Genomic DNA, 21,887 nt, shown 5'->3' on the forward strand with positions numbered 1-21,887 from the left:
TTATGTCTTTAAGACATTCCTGCAGTTTAACTAATTGGTGTGTGTTACCTGGCTTTGTGGATAGATAGAGCTGCGTGTCATCTGCATAGCAGTGAAAATTTATGCTATGTCTTCTAATGATACTGCCTAAGGGAAGCATGTATAATGTAAACAGAATTGGTCCTGAGGATGCATTTGTAGATCAATTATGTCACAGCGACGCGTCGAAGGCTGTCCAGATTCATAGAGTCCTCCGAATGCAGCCGATAAATGCATCCTCCTTTTCCCCGAATTTGAAGGATGGGTCGGGTGTGTCCTTCGTGGACCACCTCTACTAAGTTTTTAATATTACTCTTATTATTCTTTCTGGGTCACAAAATAAACTTTTAAGATATTTTAAGGCGATAATGTAGCTGTGTAAACTTCAAATATCTGCTCGGTTTATCAAGACATCGCATATTTGCAAAAGTGCTTTGACGTTTTCAGAGACGTCTGTTATCAACCAGCTGGATAGCTAGCCGAGAGCTCGAGGGTCACTGAAGCCGCGGAGAACAGCACAACTCCTGGCACATCATTTTCAGATCACCGCGGTCTTTCACTACTCAGGTTAAACGTAATATATACCTACTTGTCACTTAGACAACCTAAATGTTATTGTTTGGCTTTTTCAGTGTTTTATTTGTTTGTGAGTAAATCAGTTTGGCTGAGATTAAAGTTATTAGATTAGATAAAATAAAACTTTATTAATCCCCCGGGTGGGTTCCTCCTTGGTTTTCACACAGCTGAATAAACGGCAAACAGAAAACTGATTAAACAGAAGTATGAGATTGTCGAGAATTTACACCAGTGTCCTGTTATAGTTTAGATAGCAAGGAGCAAACGGCCGAGTTTATTAAACTCCATCGAGACAGCGGTGACGCTAATCTGAAGACTACACCGTCCAATTTCACAGCCGTTTACTTCCGGCCTTCCCGACCTTCTGAGGACCCGGCCCACGACTATACACACAGACAAGCTCACGCATGCACGCTTAAGACTGCCACGTAATTTATTGAACTGTGTATTGCTGCTGTGGCACTTTTACCACCAGAAGATGCTGTTAGTGAACTCTAATTTCTTTTTCTGTCAGCTTGTTGTTGTTTGTGGCATTACAAACATGCAATGCCAACAGGAAGTTGCAGAGTGCCCTCTGGTAAATGGTAAATGGTAAATGGCCTGCATTTGTATAGTGCTTTACTCAGTCCCTAAGGACCCCAAAGCGCTTTACACTACATTCAGTCATTCACCCATTCACACACACATTCACACACTGGCAATGGCAAGCTACATTGTTTCTTGCTGATGTAACATCAGCAGTCATAACATGGTCCAAGGGTGTTTGTCCTATCAGTACTTTTTATCGGATTTTCATATCTTGTCAGTTATAAATTCCAATACCAGTAGCTTTTCAAATAGCTACTAGAAGTCAGTAATTTAAGCCCATTGGTTTGCCTTTACAACACATCATGTTGGACATTAACAAGCATGAGAATTTATTTGGTTCATAAATGTGATAGAGGTGTGGTGTTTTGAGGATGACAAAAAATGAAAACTATCAGTCTGCATTGACCAATCAGCTATTCAGTTAATTATTTCAGCTATACTGCACAGTATCTGTGCTTCCTATTTCCACCTAAATGTAAAAACAGGTAACGAGCTGAAAATTTTGAAAAAATTGGGCTATCTAACTTTTGGTGTTTAACAACTAAAATGGTGGCCTTGTTAAACAGTGGATGACTCTATCCACCTGTGTGTGTATGTGTGTGTGTGTTATATACATATTTTTTAATGTAATCAGATTTAACAAGTAGCTAGGCCTGTGAATGACATATAGCAAAAAGTGCTATGTTGATACAGTTCTCTAAACAAGTCTTGAGTCATGCCTCATTGCTTTATGTTTTGCTTGTTTTGTTACACTTTCTTACATTTCTTTTTCTTTTTTTTCTTTCTTTTTTTACAAGTGGCCTTGAGCAGTAGCGCTCCTGGCTTTGTGAAGCCCTTTCAAAGTTTTTCTTTGTCGGTTTTCCTTTTTTAAGCCACTTAACACTGACCTATGAATCATTCATGCATAAAAAGGCACCTAACTCAAGGGATGAGGCATCGTTGTCTGCATGTAATACACAACAGAGAACCAATTTTAAAGTGTATCTTTAGGCATTTTGTTACTAGCAGCCAGTTGCAGAACACATTTGTTCCAATTTCTTCAGCAGAATCTACTAAAAAATGGAGAAGAAAAGTTTGACAGGCATAAAATTGTATTTTTGCTCCAACGAGGTGATTATCAAAGCGGCATTAACCAGCAGCTTGGTATATCTCAGCATGGTGCACTGTGTATCTTTAAAATATTTATTGAAATTGGACAGGTGGAAGACAAAAGAAGAAGAGGCAGGCAGAAAAAGCTGCAGCAAATGAACTGTATCTGAAAATCATATCTTTAAGAAATAGGAAAAACTTTAGGAAAGACCTGAAATAGGATATGAGAGATGTCTCTTTAGGAAATTTACAGATTACTGAAGCCTCATCACAAATGCTCTAAAGGGAAAGGCTGAGGTGTACCAATTATACAAGAACTGGGCTGTAAACAGGTCCTGTGGTCAGTATGTATGTATGGGAGTGTCTACAGCCATCTGTAAAACACAATGGAGGCTATGCCATGGTTTGATGGCGGAATTCCAGCCAGTGGTGTTGGGGATCTTGTCAGATTTGACGGTATTGTGAGTGCTGAAAAGTACCATTAGATTTTGATTCACCATCTGTAATACCATCTGACCTAAATGTTATTGAAGCGGTGTCAGAGCATTTTGACAGACAACAGAACAAAAGGCAGTCAACATCCAAAGAAAAGCTTTGAATGGCCTTGAAGAAGCCCAGAGAACTGCTAGATGAAAGCTTGCCCGAAAGAGTTCAGGCTGTGTTGCAGAATAAAGGTGGTCATACTAAATATTGACTTTGAAGTTTGGTAGGATTATACAAGGCCCTTATTTGCATCATATGCAGTATTTCTGTATGTATCCTATTTCTCATTTTCCTGGCAAAATATAAAGAAAGTAGTGGTGATGCCACACTTTTGCACAGCACTATATTTCTGTGCATCCCCCCCAACTTCTGCAGCTTCTTATACGCAGTAGGATTGTTCAAATCTGGCTTTTCAAATGACCATTTAGTGCTGGTTATTGCAAAGAGAAATCCTTTCTTCTTTTCAAGGGTAGCAGGGAAGAAAACTGTAACATCCAAATGGTTGTGGCAAAGGACTCCAGGCTCAGTGGTGGAACATACATCTTTAGAAATTGTGCATTTCCATTTTATGCCACAGTCCAAAATGTCTCCCCCCCCCCCTTTTAATGCATTTTTACTGCAGAATTTAGGGTTGTGAGAATAATTGCACAGATCCACATCCAAAGTCATATTTAATCACTCTAATTGAAAACCATGTGGTGAATGACTGCTTTAAGTCTTAGACATCAGCAGACACTTTGTGTTTTCCCTGTAGATGCTCCCACAGACTTTTACTGCAGACACCTGGAGTTCTCTCTACCTTTTCTCTGCCTTCACTTTTCAAGGTACAGTGCATCCAAGTGTCCAATTACCTTTAAACAGCGACACTAGAAGGACCATAACTGTTAAACTCTGGAATGTATTTTACTCCACTGTATTTTTATTACAGTATTTCTTAGACTACATTTAATTCTAAGTGTCACAACCTGGGCTCTGTAGGCTCAGTGTCAAAGTAGGCCTTACACAAGTGCAAGGAGCAAGGTTTTCCAGCAGAAGATTGCACTGAAACAAGATAAGCAGTTAATCGTCTTGTTGTCATTGTGGCTTACATGATATTTATTTATACATGTAAGACGCATAGCCCTATGATATTTATATATAGGACTATGTATTTCACTCAGAATACTTAAGATACTTTTTCTTATGTCCATTTGTAATGTAGGTCCTGGTAAAATATGTTTTCACTTGGAAGTGAATATTCCCCACCGCTCTGCACTTTGCAGATATTATTCTGTTATTCCCACAGACTGCATAATTTTTTTCTTCCAAGTTGAAGGCAAAGGAACTTGCATTTTCCTGCTGCCCTATTTCTGCTAAGAGAGGGCAAAGCGAGAACATTACCCCCACAGCAAAGAGAGGATTTGTTTCTATTGCTTGTTCTGGAAGAAGTGATTGAGTCAAACACATTCCTACCAAAACTGCTTTAAACTGTGCAGAGCCAATACAGGCTTATATTTGTCACAGAAAACACTGACCCGAGGGTACATTTCAGCTAGTTTGGTTTTGGCCTGTGAGTTTGTGGGGGTGTTTGAACTGGAAATGAAACCCCCTCCCCGTGCATGAAGAGATGAAAAACAGAATTGCGTACATCCGGCCAGGTTTCAGAAACCTGAAAGGTCAGATCTGAGTTTCTTCCTGTGCTGATTTTATGCCAAGAAGTTAGGCAGTCCATTTACCTGTCTCTACATATTAAATATAAATGTGTCTTTTGGAAGACTTTTTATAATGAAAGCTTTGCAATTCAGCATTATAAAGGTCTTTAGACTAAGTGAACATGATAAGTGTCACGACTGGGGCAGCAGTCATGTGGTGGAGGACCCAAGATGCAAGAAACGGCTAGATGCAGGTGAGCGTTTTATTTACAAATGGTGAAATATACACAGAAACGAGGGTGGCGAGGACTGCCGGAACAGAACAAAACAAGAGCCCCCCCAGGAATCCAAACAAAATGTCCAAAATGCACACAGGGGAGCAGAGTCCGAATTATAGTTCAGGTGGCCGGCCCGGGGGCTGATAGTGTGAAAGCTCACACAGCTCTGGTGGCCGGCCCAGAGGTTGCCAGCCCAAGAGCCCAGAGTGAAACAGTTCAGGGGGTCAGCCAAGCAGAAGGCAGTGGCGGCGAGAGAGCAGATCCAGGGCCGGCCACACGGAAGGCAGCGGCGGCGACAGAGCAGGTCCGGAGGCCGGCCGTGCGTAGGGCAACGGAGGCGAAACAGCGGTGGCGGCAACACCGTTCAAGAGGGCGTCCACGATGGCGATGATGACCAGCCAGCGGCCTAGAAGATGGCCGGCGATGTTGAGGCGCCAGACGCGGACCGGATGGCGGCGTGGCAGCAGCAGTACCAGGCGAGGATGAGGCTGAAGCTGCATCCGAGGCTGAAGCTGATGCTGAAGCTGGACCCGACGAGGCAGAAGCTGAGGCAGAGGCTGGACCAAGCGAAGCTGAAGCTGATGCAGAGGCGGGACCGGGCGAAGCTAAAACTGCTGCAGGCGTGGATGACGAGGCTGCTGCAGGCGAGGGTGATGCTGCAGACGATGGCGTGGGAGCTGCAGGTGGTGGCACTGCAGGCGACGGTGATGGATCGGACCCTCCAGCGAAAACAGTCACAGAACCACGGAGGCCTCTGGCAAACACTGTCATGGTCTGGGTGTGTGGCTGTAAAATTCCATCGAAGGTCTGGACCTCCCTGGTATCCACCCATGGGCAGGGCCTACAGCCTCCCTCACCTGAAGCTGATTGAGGCAATCAGGACGGAGATTTAAGCTGCTGGCTGACACTGCTTCCTCGCCAGTTCGTCAACTACCCTATGTTGGTAACCAGGCCTTACGCTTCATGTTCATGAATCTCAAGTGCGCTACTAACCTTGCAATCTCGTGTTCTAGTTACTCCAGGAAAACTCCATCACACCGGACCACTCATCTTGGAAATCTGGTTGAACCGCCAGCCCACGGAATCATCTCCTTGCCTCACCTGCCTGTCCTCCTGCCCTTACACCACCTCGGGACCTTCACCACTCAGGACAGCTGCCACATACCACCTAACTCACCTGGACCACACCACCTCTCCCTCAACGCTTCCATCTCCCACCTGCACAGTAAGGCGGAGATTTTCATAGTTTCCACTCTCTCCAGAGCAACTCATTGGCTACCGCTCTAACTCTGCTCTCCTCTCTTCCAGTACGTACCTAATCACCAGCAGCTGCTGTTGCTCTCTCGGACCTGTCCCCGTGCTTATCCCTCTCCCCTGGCCAAGACCCTTACGCCTCACATATCAAGCTGTAAATCTAGTACTAACGTGAACGTCATTTTGGCGTTAGTCAATAAACCTTTGTTAAACCCTTTACTCTGCCTCCGCCTTGGGTTTCCTGCACGTGGGTTTGATTTTGGTGCTCGGCCTTCGGCCGTTCTGTGACAAACACAAAGCCGAACCAGCAGGCACATGGGCCTCTGGAAAACACAGAGCAGAACCAGTAGGCGCGCAGGCCTCTGGCAGGGACAAAACAGAACCAGCAGGCACATGGGCCTCTGGCAAACACAGAGCAGAATGCAGCTGCGTGGAGCACTGACCCTGCTCAGGCAGCGACAGCCAGGTGCAGTCCTCAGCTGGGTTCTTAGCCTGCAGGGGTCCAGAGTGGGCTGAGGGCTGAAACTCAGCCTCTGGGGAGGCCCTGGAGTGAGTCACAGCCAGCTTTTGAGGAACCTTTCCATTGTTAACAGGTTTGTCTCTCTGCTCAGAAACAGTGGTTGAAAAACAGTCCTTTGAGGGTTGTGCTGACCTAGCCCTAATAACAGGAGAAGGTAAAGGCAGGATAGGTGGTGCAGCTAATGACTGAACTGAGGAGTGAACTAATGGGTGGACAGTAGACTGTGCAGGAGAGAGAACTACAGGCTGGGAAGTAAGTGACACAAAGTTACCAGGGTCACGATAAACAGAGTCACTAGAAATTAATTTGGGCTTAGAAGAGGCAAAACAAATAGAGTCCTTAATAGAGCGTGCATTAGAATGCAAAGCAGTCTCAGAAGAAAGAGTCTTTACACCACTTGGCTCCGGAGGGACAAAAGTTGCACAGTCTTTAGAGCCCAGAGAGGTGTAATTATTCTCAAAATGAACACTCCTTTTATTATCACGAACCGGGGAAACACAAGCTCTGGGGTTCATAAAGCTGGCGTTAGCAGCCTTGGGGAAAACAGTCTGTTTATCCCTTGACACAAAAGAATGGAGTCTTTGTCACTCACCCCCGCTGGACGTTCCTCAGGGAAGTTAGACAAACCAGTTATCACAAAAATTGCATTGCAGGAGTAGATGCACAGTAGCATTATCTTAGAGGGTGCAGAGGGCAACATTTAACAACTGTCTGACATTGTCATAAATATAGACAGAGAAGCAGAACTAGGTAGAAAGCTTGCTGTGTTTTAAAATAGTTAATTTGTAGATTGCCCACACACATAGGAAATGAAAGCTTAAATTAAGAAAGAGACAGAGTTAGGGTGCATGATCATTAAAGGAACTGTTTTGATCAAAACTGTGCATGAGGGGTGCAGGGGACACAGAGGGCTGAAGAACAGGAAAGTCAGATGCTGAATACAAAAGTTATAAATGTAACAGACTGAGGGAGCGCCCCTCAGATCTGCAGGAGGCTGTGCATAGCTCCCTTCTGGAAGGGTTTGTTGAATAAAGCATACATTTTGAATACACTGAGTTTGTGTCTTCTTTATCCAGCCTGAGGGCAAAAGAATTGGGTCTCAGCATCTGCTGACCCTGTAACAGTCTAGTACAATTCAGAATCAGAATGTCTTTATTGTCATTGTCACAGGTACAATGAAATTAAAAATGGTCCCTGATCAGTGGATCATCCCCAAGAATGTCAAAATATAAATCAAACAATAACATTTAATAAAATCGATAAATAAAAATAAAAGTGATAATAGGAATAGTTTTAGCAAACATTCACCTACATTCCCACATACATGCTTCAGTCAGCGCATAGATTCATACAAGAGTGGCGTGATGGACATCTTTTTTTGCAGTATTCAGACGTGTTATTGTAGTGGGATAAAAACTGTGTTTGAGTCTATTAGTCCTTACACTGATTGCTCTGTGTAAGGGGATCTGAAAAGAGTGGGGAATTTTAGGGGTTATTTTGCTGGCAAGGTCAAACTGGCTAAAAATATCCCTTCTGAGACAATCACAAATGTTTCCAGGAAATAGATGACCATAAAAGGTCTTTTAGCAGAAGCAACAACTGCAGAAGTAACAACTGTACCGTCTGCTGGTACAGTTCAAACAGGGAGTCCCCAAGATGTGAGGTATCTTTTATAATGTTTTGAGCTTTTTTAAGAAAGTGGGTATTGTTTAGATCTTCCAGTGTGTGGAGAGGGCAGCCAGTGACCTTTTGGGCGGTGTTAATGACCCCTGGGAGTGCTTTCCTCTGAGCCACTGTGCAGCTAGTGTACCAGATGCATATGGAATAGGTTAGTGTACTCTTTAGATTTGAGTTTTCAGTCATTATGCAAATGTACTGTTTATAAGATTGGGGAAACCTGCAGTCAGCTGAGACTGAAGAAGTCACTTGGATGAGTGACGAAACGTTTCTCCAAAAAAACGCTACGTCCAGATGAACAGAATCAACTTTTGGAGATACCAGAGTTACATCTTTATAAAAGCATTGCTGCTTATCATTAGACATATCATAAAGAGACATTATAAACATTAAAAGCAAACAAAGTCAAAGATTTCATAAAAATCAGAGAAAAGCTATTAAAATAATCAGCAGAACATCAACACAACATTCATCAAATTCTAATTCAAATCTAAAGAAGTGTTCATTACAGTGTCATTACAATCTGGCATTTATGTAGTTAACATCTGAAGCATCTGAATCTGCCCAATGGTCACATGACAAAGGGAAATTTTATATATGCTGGAATCTGGAGTCTGTGTTTGCACAACACAGAACACTTTCTTGTTAAGTGTCAAACTTGAAGAGGAAACATGCAGCGACTCTTTATACTCACGCTCAGCCTGATACCATGGATCCCAGGTATTCACTGTGACTGTGTGCATTTGATTAGAGAAGTCAGACAAAAAGATTTTCAAGCTGTTTTCAGCTTCACATAATTGCAAAAAACAAAGATAATTTATGTCTGTGCCGCCTCCTCCTCACTTCTCTGCTGTGCTTTTGGCAAATACTCTTGTTAAAATGTATGATACTCCTTAGGCTTGCTTCTCTTTACAATTTTATGACTTTTCTGTATTAATCGTTTGTTTAAGACGGACTAGAAGGTTGTTAAAAGCTTGTAATCCCCCCCCCCGCCCCAGGAGCCAGAGAGGGCTTTCGTGTTTTTGTAAATCTTCCAACCTTCTGTACAGTTTGCCCTTTAGCAAACAGTATGTTTGATGTTTATTTTGTCAGGCCTTCAAAAGCCTGTGTATTATGAAGAGATAATCCAATTTTGGATGGGAAGTATGAAGAGGTAAATTAAAGCAGGAAAAGTCTTTGAAGGTTCTCAGTCATCCAGGTCATCGTAGTCTAAGGAGCTTGGAAAGAAAAGCGTCTGGACTTCTTTAAGTTGCTTGAAGACGTTTCACCTCTCATCCGAGAAGCTTCTTCAGTTCTAGGGTCAAATGGTGGAGAGTCCCAGATTTAAACCCAGTGGGAGTATCCCCCCAAAGAGGGACAAAAGGAAACCCCTGATGATCCTCTACCTAATCACATCAGTCCACACCTTTTATTTATAGATAATAGGTGTCCGATGTGAGCAACTGCTCTGTTAAAGTTGTGTCATGACTAAAAGTTTCATTTCAAATTGTTGTTTAACATTTAATCATTTCCACTTCTTGTCAGCTGTTCTCTGCTGGGTGACCACTCAGAAGGAGTTTATTGGCCCGGAGGGTGGATCCCTCACTGTCCAATGTCGATATGGTTCTCACTATGCTGACCATGTCAAATACTGGTGTCATGGGGGGACGAGAATTTATTGCGAGATCTTGGCTCGAACTGACGAGACCTTCTCGGCCAATCCAAGTAAAGACAAAGTGAGCATTTTTGACGACCCGGCCCGGTTTATGTTCACAGTGACCATGAATGACCTGAAAGAGACGGACTCTGGGTGGTACTCGTGTGGTGTGGAATTAGCATCAGGGGCTGATGACATTGCTTACACTGAAGTGAAAGTGTCTCATGGTGAGTAATGGAGAAATTTTGAGATGATAAACATTTATTAACCCAGTTTTAAAGAAGTTTGTTGCATTTTCACGATCTCTGCAGGTGTGTCAGTTGTGAACAGCATGGTGAGTGGGGAAGAAGGAAGTAGTCTCACGGTTCAATGCCTTTACACTCAGAGATTCAGGTATTTGGTTTTCCTTTGGAGGATTTTATCCACATTTTATCCTTTAAAACACTTAGAACTGTCCTTAAAGAAGCACTGATCACACTTCAGTAAATGTGGGAATTTGTCCAGAAACTTTCATTGGTATCAAACGCTGGTGGACAGTGAGCATTCACTGACTCTCCTGTGACTGCCTGTCAACAGACTAAGTGAGAAGAAGTGGTGTCGGAGCGGAGACCCGAGCTCCTGTCTGTCGACGGGTTCTAAAGGGAGTTACGAAGATGCTTCAGTGGACATCAGCGATGACAGAACTGGGGCTTTCACTGTAACCTTAAAGAAGCTGCAGATGAAAGATGCTGGCTGGTATTTATGTTCTGCAGGGCAGCAGCAAGCAGCCGTACAGGTTCAGGTCAGACCACATGCCTCTACTAGTAAGTTGATAAAGAGCCTTTCATATTTTTTATACATAAAAAAAATAACAAATTACACTTTTGAGCTTTGCTGTCTAACTGACTCGAAACTGTGAAGGTTAAGCTTCATTATGGATTTTCTGTGTGCTGATATCATCAAGGATGATTTTTTTTTCATCACAGAGAGTTTAGAGTTATTCAACATCCTTATGTTGAATAACTCTAAACTTCCCTCTCTAGAAATGCACCCCGTTTATTTTTATTGCTATTCAGCCAACATTTAAAAGATTTATGACACAAAAATCACATGTAACACAGTTGGCTGTAAAAGAAATGCAACTGATAGGAGCAACACAGCTGACGGCATGCATTAAGAGGAAAAGAGAATCCTGTATTCAGATAAAAACATTTTTATTTTCTCTCTCTGTTTCTATAAATATTAAGTGCTTCTCTCAAAATCAGCATGTGGTGCATGATTTAGACTAAGTCTAAATCAAGATAGAATGTGTTATCCAAGGAAAACAGGGTGACAGGTAACACAATTGACATTTCTTTAATTTTAGGCCCTCGCTAACATGTCACCTCTAAATGCAGCCTAGTGTTAATTTGAATAGCAAAACTTGACATTTAGCTAAATGGCCAGGAAAAAATAAATGATGGAAATGGTTGATTTTTAAAAAATTAACTAAAAACAACTATGCCCCAATATATTTTTCATTGCTTGAAATGAATGTTTGGCCGATAAAGCTTGTTGGCATGAAATTTACCCCTAACTGTAGAACGAACCAAAAATTGCTAAAATGCTAAACAGACATAGTCTGAGATTGTGTCATTATTGTGTATCATTGGTTGCAAATGATTTTAACACACATAATGCCATTTTGTGTTATAGACCACATTATTTTAAGTGAAAGAAAACCTACTAAGACCCTTCCCATGTTTCACAGTCCTTACATGCTAATACAGGCATATTTACCATCTCTGTGTTCTTAGGTTAGAGTAATAGCAAATTTCCAAGATAAATAAATGATTACAGCTTATCATTTGCATAACCTATTAGCATTTTAAATCATGCATTGTAGGTATTTGTGTGATTGCTTGGCATTTTCTCCATGTCATCTTGCAGCTACTGAAATGGGAAGAAGCAGCTTTAAAGATCAATATGTGTTTGTGACAGATGGCAGAGGCTCTCAAGTCTCTACTTGTTCAGGGTATCGATTATTAAAAGTCACCTATGAACAATATTGATGTTAGGATGCTGGAAACACTCTTTACCTATAACAGCATATTTACAGAGTTGTAACAGTATTTTTTTTAGCGCTACAATATTTTTGCCTTCACAAACAGAGCCCGTGACAACCCCACCTACTCCGAGTCAGCCCTGGTACCGTTTCCGGTAAAAGTCAGCACTTTTTTATCTTCACTTTAATGGATGTCGAAGGTGGATTGTCTGCTCAGTCTGCTTTGTGCCTGCTTCTTAGTTACATGTTGGAGTCTATAGTGGGGTGTTCGTCTCTCCTGCTTCTAGTGGGCTTGGCTGTATTGGCAAGAAAGATACAGCGCAGTAAGGAAACTTCATATTCCTTTGAATTTTAAATTGTTATTAAGTGTGTGTGTGTGTGTGTGTGTGTGCGTGCATCAGCCACAAATTCTATATATAAATAAAGATTTATATGATATAACAAAATGCATTAAATATATCTGACTACTAATTTGCGTTTATATTTTGGGCATTCTTTCTAGAGGAGGCTTCTTCACGCTTTAAGGAGACGGAAGAGATATTCCCTGTAAGCCCCCATTATCATGGCCATCTCTGATCTATTACACTCCTTAAGAAACACAATTATCAGGGATATTTTTTAATGATTAGATCACTCATTCTCCTTTCTGTCAATTACAGGATAATCCAAAGGGCATGAGAAACCTGCAACGAAGCAAGGAACACATTATTAAGTTTGACAACAAGGGTACAATGAACCCACTTACTTACTAAGATCATTTTGTGAATTGTTAATTGTTACTCTTTGTAACTGAATGTAATTTTTCTATTAATTTGCCACACAGAACATATGGTCTTTGTTCCAGTATCTTTTTTACCAAACCAAACCACGTCTGAACAAAGCTATATGTTCTGCTTCCTGCAATATAAATTTGGCACATTATAGACTTGGCTTATATAGACTCAGTATTTTAGACTCAATAAAATAAATCAAAATACACGTGTTTAATTATATGTGACTTTTTATTTATGTACCAGACTCTATGTATTTTTGCAACCTGTGACTTTTTTTGCTCATTATCCTCCTAGGACCTGGCGTCCACATATGTGGACATCACATTTTGGGTTATTTAGACCAAAATACTCAATTTTGCTCTACATGGGCCTGATATCCACTGACGTGGACATTATACTGCTACTGTTCTATCAAAATTTTAAACAAATATCCTCATATGTGGCTCTTATTTTTCTGAAAAACAAAAATAAGGTAAAAAAAAAAATATCTGGTAATTCTTTGTTTTTACATTCATCGGGCCCCAATATGCCCAAATATCAAAGAGAAATTAAAAATGCATGCCGTGGAAGAGTTCGGGTCTTAGGAGGTTATGGGGGTCTTATGGCAAAGTAGCATTTAGGTGGAAATCTATGCGTAAAACTTTCCTTTTTAGTTACACTTCAATAGACCTATAGAGTGTTTGGGGCTTCCCATGATGCACTGATGGTTTCTTCTTCACTAACCTTTTTTCACTCTCTCCGTGCTTACATGCTGCTTTGCATTTAATCATCATTATTAATCTCTGGCCCTCCTTCACTGTGTATTTAATTTGTCCTGTCTTGCTCAACAAACCGGTCAGTGCAGATGTCTTCCCCTCCCTGAGCCTGATTCTGACAGAGGTTTCTACCTGTAAAAAGGAAAAGGGAGTTTTTCCTTCCCACTGTTGCAAAGTTCTTGTTCAGGGTTAGCTCATTGTAGTTATATGTAACACCTCGAGGCACTTGGCAACAGCAGGGAGGAAAAACCCCCCTTTCATGGGGGGAAACCTCCAACAGAACCGGGCTCAGGAAGGGGTGGCCATCTGTCGCGACCAGGAGGCGTTTAAATGTAATATGCGCAAAATTCCTCGTCTTACTCGCGACTCCTTACGTCGGCATGCTTGGTTGCATGATCACAACAAAATGACTCGCAAATATGTTTTAAAGGGATGATTCCTCATTCCTTTAAAACATATTTGGCGATGTTTAAATGTAATATGTGCAAAATTCCTCCTTTTAGGGTGAATCCTTACGTCGGCATGCTTGGTTGCATGATCACAACAAAATGACTCTCAAATATGTAAATGGATGATTCCTCATTTGATGAGGAATCATCCATTTACATATTTGCTGAGTCCTAAATTTGATGCCAGTGAACCTTTTTAAAAAGCCCTCTAATCCCCTATGAGCAAGCACTTGGCGACAGCGGGGAAGAAAAAAACCCCTTTAATGGGGGGAAACCTCTGACAAAACCGGGCTCAGGAAGGGGTGGCCATCTGTCGCGACCAGGAGGCGTTTAAATGTTCACTGAGAGTTTAGTTGTAGTGTAAGGAAGAGGACCCCCTTACCCTAGTATTACTTTTTTTATAAATATAAGTTGCTGTTCTTCCAGGTCTTGCATAGCTCCTCCTCATCAAGAAATCTGGTGGTATGTGAAAAGAAAAGAATTGCTATTGGGAGCAAATAAGGTCTACCATTAAGGAAAACTAACTTACCTCCCACCCACCCCAGAAGCTATTTTAGTTCCTGGGACTCTCTTCCGTTTTTTTCTTTTCTTTTTTTTCTTAATTTGAACTGATGAAGCTTCATAAAAATGTTCAAAACTCCCGTCGCTTTCCAAGCTACTTAAAGTGCTGTGAACTAAGTTGCAACAATCTCAGAGGGAGAGAAGCACTTGGCTTTCGCCCCCCGATGCTGATGGAAACGGGCAAAGCGATAAGAAACCAAGACCAGAACGAGAGAAGCAGACTCACACACAGAGACCCACACAGACACACACTAATGCGGTTTTTGACCTGTATTTATGCCCTCAGTAGGCGTGACCTAACTACCGCACTTCAAAGCAGGACCGCACTTCAAAGCACTCAGCGTTGTGACGCGTCACGTAATCTTCGTTCCCATGGCAACAATCGAGCGTAACTCTTCCCAGTCATTCATAATCCGAGCTCCGCGTTCGTGACGTAATTGAAGGAATCCCTGCTCACACCGTTGACTCGCACACTCACCGGTGATATTCAGACACCTTATGATATTTTCTCAAACTGCTGCGCTGAAAAAGTGTCCAAAGAGCATGGCTTCCGGAACAAGCTCAGGTGAGTCAGTCACTGCAAACACATTTGTAGCATCAAGTGTTTGTCAAATTAAAAGGATGTGTTTTTCCACAGTTAGGATCATTTTCTATGTGCAGTAAAGTGCATCATCTCTATTTTTATAAACAGAACAAATGTTTTCTCAATTCACTGCTTGATTCTTAACTTCTTTAAATGAAACATGATGAAATGTCATTACATTATTTTTGAAATGTCCTTGGCAGCGCATGTGTCTGCATTGTAACTTACTAATAAAAAGACCCGTGTGTACTTTGGTGTGTGATTTATATTATTTTATTGTACATAAATCATTGTCATTTTATTTTACAGTTACACAGTCTTATATCTCTTCTTGCTGATGTTGTTTCCAGTGTAAGTAACTTTAAAGTGGCTGCATGACAAATTTTCTTAGGGATTAATAAAGTATTTTGATTCTGATTAATGTGTAGTATTTAATGATTCAGTAATGAATGAACTTTGACCTTCTTGGAAAGCCTTTCACTTCATTTGAAAAGCAGTGCTGTGTTAAGCTGCCTTGTTGGCTGTAATAGTTTACAGATGAAGCATCTCCTCTCTTGTCACGTGCCATTCATTCTCATACCCTCTGCTTTACTGCTTCCATGATGTTAAGCTGATTTTAAATACTGATCTGATACATCCTGGAGGTTTTTATTGTAGGAAGACTCTTTCTGATGAAACATCAGCTGAACTTGTCAGATCAGTGTGCTGAAAGGAAAAGGTATAACATCTTTTCTGACATGCAGTGGAGCCCCGAGAGTCTGAGACCAAGGGTGGGAATCCTCCTCTTTATTTAGGTTTGAATTAAGTTTGGACAAAGTTTATTCTAAAACGATAATATTGACTTCAAAATGTGATGGAAAACTTTAATCTGTTAATTGGCTTTTCTCTGTTAATGACAACACTCTGCATGGATGGTTGTTTATACAGTGCTTTGCTTCTAATCAGAAGATTAAGCAGAAGATTAAATTAACAGAGAAGATTTTTCTGATTCTACCAAAGTCGCCGTGGAGAAAGGGTTGCGTCCATGCTTCGTTACATGGTCACAACAAAATGACTGATCTGCTTCAGGGTGACTTCACAGTGACATCACAGTTCAGATATTATGCTATAAACAAGGTATAGCATCACCAATAGTGACAACAGCAGTGACATCACTAATGTTGTCAGGTGAGTCCATAAATAGAATCCATGACACGGAGCAGGTCACGTGTACTGACAATGCCGTGTGGACACAGACGCAGATATGCGAGGTCTTCTCGCCCCGTTCGCAGACGCAGGAGACCCCACAAGGCCTCCGGTGTCCGCAGACGTGGGAGAAGATACCGTCGCAGACATTAGACAATCTCAATAAACATGTAGCATGAGCATTAAAACTGTAGTCCAATTATTTTTTCTTTTAGATGAGTGTGTTTGTGTGTTCTTGTTAACAGTAATGTGTACAAACTCTGTACATCCCTAAACTTGTTGTTGGTGTTTTTGTGTGTTTGTTTATTAGAAGTATAGAAAAAGTGTTTGGGTGAACAGTTACAAAAATGATCGTCCCACTGGAAGACTCTCCTTTCCGTTTATTGTATAAAACATTTTTTTAATGTTAATATTAAGATAAATATGAATTATCAGTGTAAATATGCATTTGTAAATGTCTCCTGTTGTCAGATATCCTGTTTGGATCGTCCACTTTGACTCCTCATAACGTGTGTTATATTCTGTTAAATATATAAACCTGTGAGTAAAGCAAACTGATACTCACACTGAGTGAAGCGCTAACAATGGACATGTTGTGTCACGTCTGAAGTTCTGTTCAGTGTTTCTGGGAGCAGAGATGATCTTCAATTTATGAGACTGCTGCCTTGCCACTTGGCCACCATGCCACATAATGGAACTCCAGCACCACCATCAGGCCAAATTTTTCATTTAGAATAGATGTATTGGAAAGTTGGAAAGTTTGCATTCAAATCTTTTCAAGATTACTGACACACTCTTGGTTTCTGGTGATGACATAACCTTTTCTCTAGCCCGACCAACAGCAGAGACTTTAAATTTTAGATTTAGTGTATCTCCAAAATCTTTCATCCATTTTTTTTCTAATTTTGGGTGCATGTCTGTGTCCTTTAGAATGAGTCATGTTGATTTTCGTGACCCTTTACATCCCTTTCACTCACCCCTCGTCTTTCCTTATCCAGGCTTGGGACCGGACAGGGTAGAGTTGGACAGGGTTTTTTTTTTTTTCAGTTTTATTTTTTTGTGTGAGTGTTTATGGATTTTTGGGGGGTTGCAGGGGGGTACATATTTGAGGTGAAATTCAAGATCGCTCAAATAATCAGAACATGGAACAGTTGTTGTCTGTACACAGGTCATGCTAGTCTTACAATCACCATAGCACCACCACCCTCACATAAAGCAGCTTGAGGTGATTGTTACTGTGATTTGCTGCTATAATATACATATACATTCTGTTTACATTGTACAGTTTGCCACCTTTTTGTTATTAGTACCATAGTTATTGCACTTATTGAGCTATAATACAAAAACAACTAAAGCTTTAAAATAAGTATTAAGTGCTGTTTCTTTTTGTTTCCGTTTCTTTTTGTATCCACCTTCATCACATAAATGTCTTGAAATACCAGGAAACCAAACGTCTGCATCTAAAGAATTTTGACTCAAAAGGCAGTAAAAACCAAAACAAATGTTTTTTAAAAAAATTAAAGGAAAAATAATTACATTTTCACAAATGTCAAACATTTTTTAAATTAAAATTCCTCTTTTTTTTCCTATTAAAAAGCTTTAAAAATGAGTCCAAGGCCATGATGCCGTAGCATCTAGCTTTGTTATTTTTTGTGTCATACAGTCTGTGTATTTATTTACTTATATTTCCTGAACGGCGCACACACTTTTTCTTTAAATTAATATAAAAACAACAACAAAGTCAGACATTCAGCAGCAAATCTAACCTTGTTACATGTGAAGAAAAATCATAAACAGAAAATAAAAGTGTGTATTCTTGTTACTACAGCCATAAAACGTGAGGCCAAACTGTCACCAGGTGTGTACTGAAACATAAAATATTTTTATTTCATGATTAAAAACATCTCCAGTACGTCTGCGCTGCAGGATCTCAAACTGGGAAGCGTTGTTTGGTTTTTGGAAGCAGCCATCATTCTTCAGTTTCACCTGAAATAATGTCCCGGTTAAAAAATAAAGCTTTAACACTAGTTTCCCTTTACAGTAAGTAGTGTTTGTCAGAGCTGGTGTGTTGTATTTTACTCCGATACACATCTCTCTTATTTTTGTTTCTCTTTCCTCAAATAGAAATTTTTACCCCATTAAGAAAAACCCAGCACACATTTAAAAAGCTCTCAGGATACAGGGCCTTCCAGCAGGAAGAGAGAACGACAGACAGAGATACTTTTCCTGAATCTTAGCACCTTATTTAAGTTGGAAGTAACCTTGTTTGTTTCTTTTCCCCTCAGGCGTCCTGTAAAAGGTGACAAACAGCATTTAGCAGATCACCGGGTCTCTGAATGGCTTCAGACCTTTCAACCTCTTCGCGACTCCAAAGTAGCTTTAAGACCATTTGTGCTTTTGTCTGCCCCAGAAGCTATTTTAGTTCCTTGGACTGTCCACTTTTTTCTTTTGTTTTGTTACGCCCCAGTCTAGGGGTACCGGAACGTAACATAAGTTTGAAAAGATGGCCCCGCCCTGGTCCCCAAAACCATACACAGAGAAAACCAATTTCTTAATGAATGGTGGTTTATTTTTGCTACACTGGAAATAAAGAAGCTCAGGGGTGAACAAAGGCCAAAATAACAAACAAAACAAGCTAAGTCAGGAGGAGGTGCTGTCTAAACCCTATGTGAAACCAAACCAAACAAAAGACAAGCGCTACACCTTACTCCCTGACCGTGATAAACAGGAGAAAACAACGCAAGGAAAAACAACAGGCAGCTCACCCCTTCGGTTCCAGTGCTATTTACAAAGTGCTATTTACAGTGAAAACGAATGTACACACTATATACAAAACTGAGAAAACCGCAAAAAGGCACAGGCACAAATGTCATGGGTTTTGGAGGCCAGGGTCAGGTCTGCTGCTGCTGCTGTCAGTGGCTGCCCCCGGGACAACTGCTGGTGAGGGATTTGAATGTAGCCACATGATCAGGGGACCAATCAGCCGCCAGCTCATCCACTCAGGGACCTGCAAAGACTTAAAGACACAGACACAAAGAAACCCAGCCACCAAATCAAAATATGGCCAGGGCCATAACACCCCCCTTCCCAAGACCGAACATCTCCCCTATAGATGTTTGGCACTTAGGAGTTCAGAAAACCACGCGACAGAGCATCTGCCATTACATTTTCGGTTCCTTTTTTGTGATGGATCTCCAAATTAAAGTCCTGCACTAAGAGGGACCATCTCATGAGCCTCTGGTTAGAATTTTGCATCCTAGTCAAAAACACGAGGGGGTTGTGATCAGTGTAAACAATGACTGGTGATGAACTAGAGCCGACATAGACTTCGAAATGCTGTAGAGCAAGCAACAGAGAAAGAGCTTCTTTCTCGATAGTACTGTATTTTTGCTGGTGAATGTTGAACTTCTTCGAAAAATAACCAAGTGGGTGATCGACACCCTGCTTGTCCTCCTGCAACAACACCGCACCTGCACCGTTGGCGCTGGCATCCACCTCGAGTCTAAAAGGAAGTGTGAAATCAGGAGCAGCGAGTACCGGAGTGCTGCAGAGGAGAGTTTTGGCAGACTCAAAAGCATTCTGGCATGTGGGCGACCATACGAATGGTTTTGACACACTTGTGAGACTGGTGAGAGGCGCAACTACATCTGCAAAATTCCTACAGAAGCCACGATAATAGCCAGCCATCCCAAGGAACCGACGAAGTTCACGTCTAGTGCGAGGCACAGGGAAATCTAGGATAGCCTGGATTTTGGCCAGAAGGGGGCGCACCTGTCCCTGACCCACCTGCTTCCCTAGATAAGTCACAGTGGCCTTACCAAAGTCACATTTGGCAAGATTTAGGGTAAGGGATGCCCCTTTTAATCTTTCAAAAATCTCAGTGAGTGTTCCAAGGTGTTCTGACCAAGTCTCTGAATAAGCTACAATGTCATCTAAGTACACTTCACAGTTTGTGACACCACCTAAGACAATGTGCATAAGGCGTTGGAATGTGGCAGGGGCATTTCGAAGGCCAAAAGGCATGACGGTGTATTGGAGGAAGTGATCAGGAGTGACAAAAGCGGAGATTTCAGATGCACGTGGAGTGAGGGGAACTTGCCAATAACCCTTTAATAGATCCAGCTTGGTGACAAACTTTGCGGAGCCAACCCTATCAACACAGTCGTCCATGCGGGGGAGAGGATAGGAGTCGGGTTTGGTCACACTGTTCACTTTTCGAAAATCAGTACAAAAACGCGGGGTTTTGTCTTCCTTCGGCACAAGAAGGCATGGGGAACTCCACGAACTAGAACTAGGGACAGCTAGACCATTTTCCAGCAAGTAGGAAACTTCTTGCTGAAAAAGTGCACGTTTGGTAGGGTTAACACGATAAGCGTGTTGTTTGATCGGAGGGTGGTCACCCACATCTATGTCATGTTCGAGGACAGTAGTGCAAGACGGAGTGTCAGCAAACAGAGATGGGTAAGTATTGATCAGAGAACACACATCGTTCTGGGCAGCGTCGTCTAAATGTTTTAGGTGGGATTTTAAATTATCCAATATTTCAGAGTTTCTGAGTCGGGAGCAACCCTCAGCGCAAACGAAAACTAAACCATCACTTTCTGGGCTATACTGCGACGGTGATGCTGGCACAACTACCGGCACGGCAGACGGCGCAGCGGGGGATGAAGAGGAGTTTACACCTGCATCACGAACAAAATAAGGCTTCATCAGATTAACATGACACACACGACGTTTTCTCCTACGGTCTGGGGTACCTATAACATAATCTGTGTCACTCAGTTTCTCTTGAACAGTATAGGGCCCACAGAACTTTGCCTGGAGAGAGGATCCAGGAACGGGTAGGAGAGTCAACACTTTGTCACCCACTTCAAATTTCCTCTGCACAGACTTCTTATCAAATTTTCTTTTCATTTTTTCCTGAGACGCGGAAAGAGCCTCGCGTGCAATTTCGCACGCTTTATGCAGACGCTCCCTAAAACAATTTACGTAATCTAATACGTTCTGCTCGGAGATAGCTGTGTCAGACAGATATTTTTCTTTAAGCAGCCGCAAGGGACCACGCACTGTGTGTCCAAACACCAGCTCGACGGGACTGAAACCCGTGGACTCCTGCACACTCTCTCTCACCGCTAGAAGGAGAAGTGGCAGACCCTCATCCCACTCTCTTCCTGACTCGAGGCAGAACTTCCTCATCATGGCTTTTAAAGTTTGGTGGAAACGCTCAAGCGCACCCTGTGATTCGGGATGATACGCACTGGATTTTTGATGCTTGATGGACAGCGATTTTAAGACCTGAGCGAAAATCTTGGACATGAAGTTAGACCCTTGGTCCGTTTGAACTGATTTTGGCAGACCGAAAGTGGAGAAAAAGTTTACTAATGCTCTGACGATGGCTTTGACTTTGATAGTGCGTAACGGAATAGCCTCGGGGAAGCGTGTGGCGGCGCACATCAAAGTCAAGATGTACTGATGTCCTGACTTCGTTTTTGGAAGCGGACCTACACAATCAATGATTATGTGCTCAAATGGTTCCCCTAAAGCCGGGATTGGATGCAATGGAGCGGGAGGAATAACCTGGTTGGGTTTCCCACTGACCTGGCAAACATGGCAAGAACGGCAATACTTGGTCACATCAGACTTCAAACCTGGCCAGAAGAAGTGACGTAGAATACGATGGTAAGTTTTCCTAATTCCTAAATGTCCAGAGAAACTGTCATGTGCGAGGCTGAGTACCTGGGGACGGAATCTTTGTGGTACAACTACTTGTTGAAATACGTTCCAGCCTAGATCACTAGATGAGGGAGG

General features: G+C 41.9%; 1 protein-coding gene and 1 long non-coding RNA gene across 2 annotated transcripts; both read left to right on the forward strand.

Moving 5' to 3' along the window:
• Nucleotides 1–750: 750 nt before the first annotated feature.
• Nucleotides 751–7,560, forward strand: LOC112843391 (uncharacterized). Its single transcript, XR_003215721.1, has 3 exons — nt 751–5,602; nt 5,677–5,888; nt 5,972–7,560. It is a non-coding gene; the product is annotated as an uncharacterized LOC112843391 (long non-coding RNA).
• A 1,136-nt stretch (nt 7,561–8,696) lies between these two features.
• LOC100695258 (CMRF35-like molecule 9) lies at nt 8,697–12,763 on the forward strand. The gene is made up of 8 exons (XM_019352970.2): nt 8,697–8,834; nt 9,639–9,977; nt 10,062–10,143; nt 10,327–10,553; nt 11,874–11,928; nt 12,014–12,096; nt 12,276–12,319; nt 12,433–12,763. Exons 1-8 carry the CDS (start codon nt 8,786–8,788, stop codon nt 12,523–12,525), a joined length of 972 nt encoding a protein of 323 aa, XP_019208515.1. The 5' UTR covers nt 8,697–8,785; the 3' UTR covers nt 12,526–12,763.
• The last annotated feature ends 9,124 nt before the right edge of the window (nt 12,764–21,887 follow it).

The sequence above is a fragment of the Oreochromis niloticus genome, linkage group LG3 (genome assembly GCF_001858045.2).
Source record: "Oreochromis niloticus isolate F11D_XX linkage group LG3, O_niloticus_UMD_NMBU, whole genome shotgun sequence".
Taxonomy (NCBI): domain Eukaryota; kingdom Metazoa; phylum Chordata; class Actinopteri; order Cichliformes; family Cichlidae; genus Oreochromis; species Oreochromis niloticus.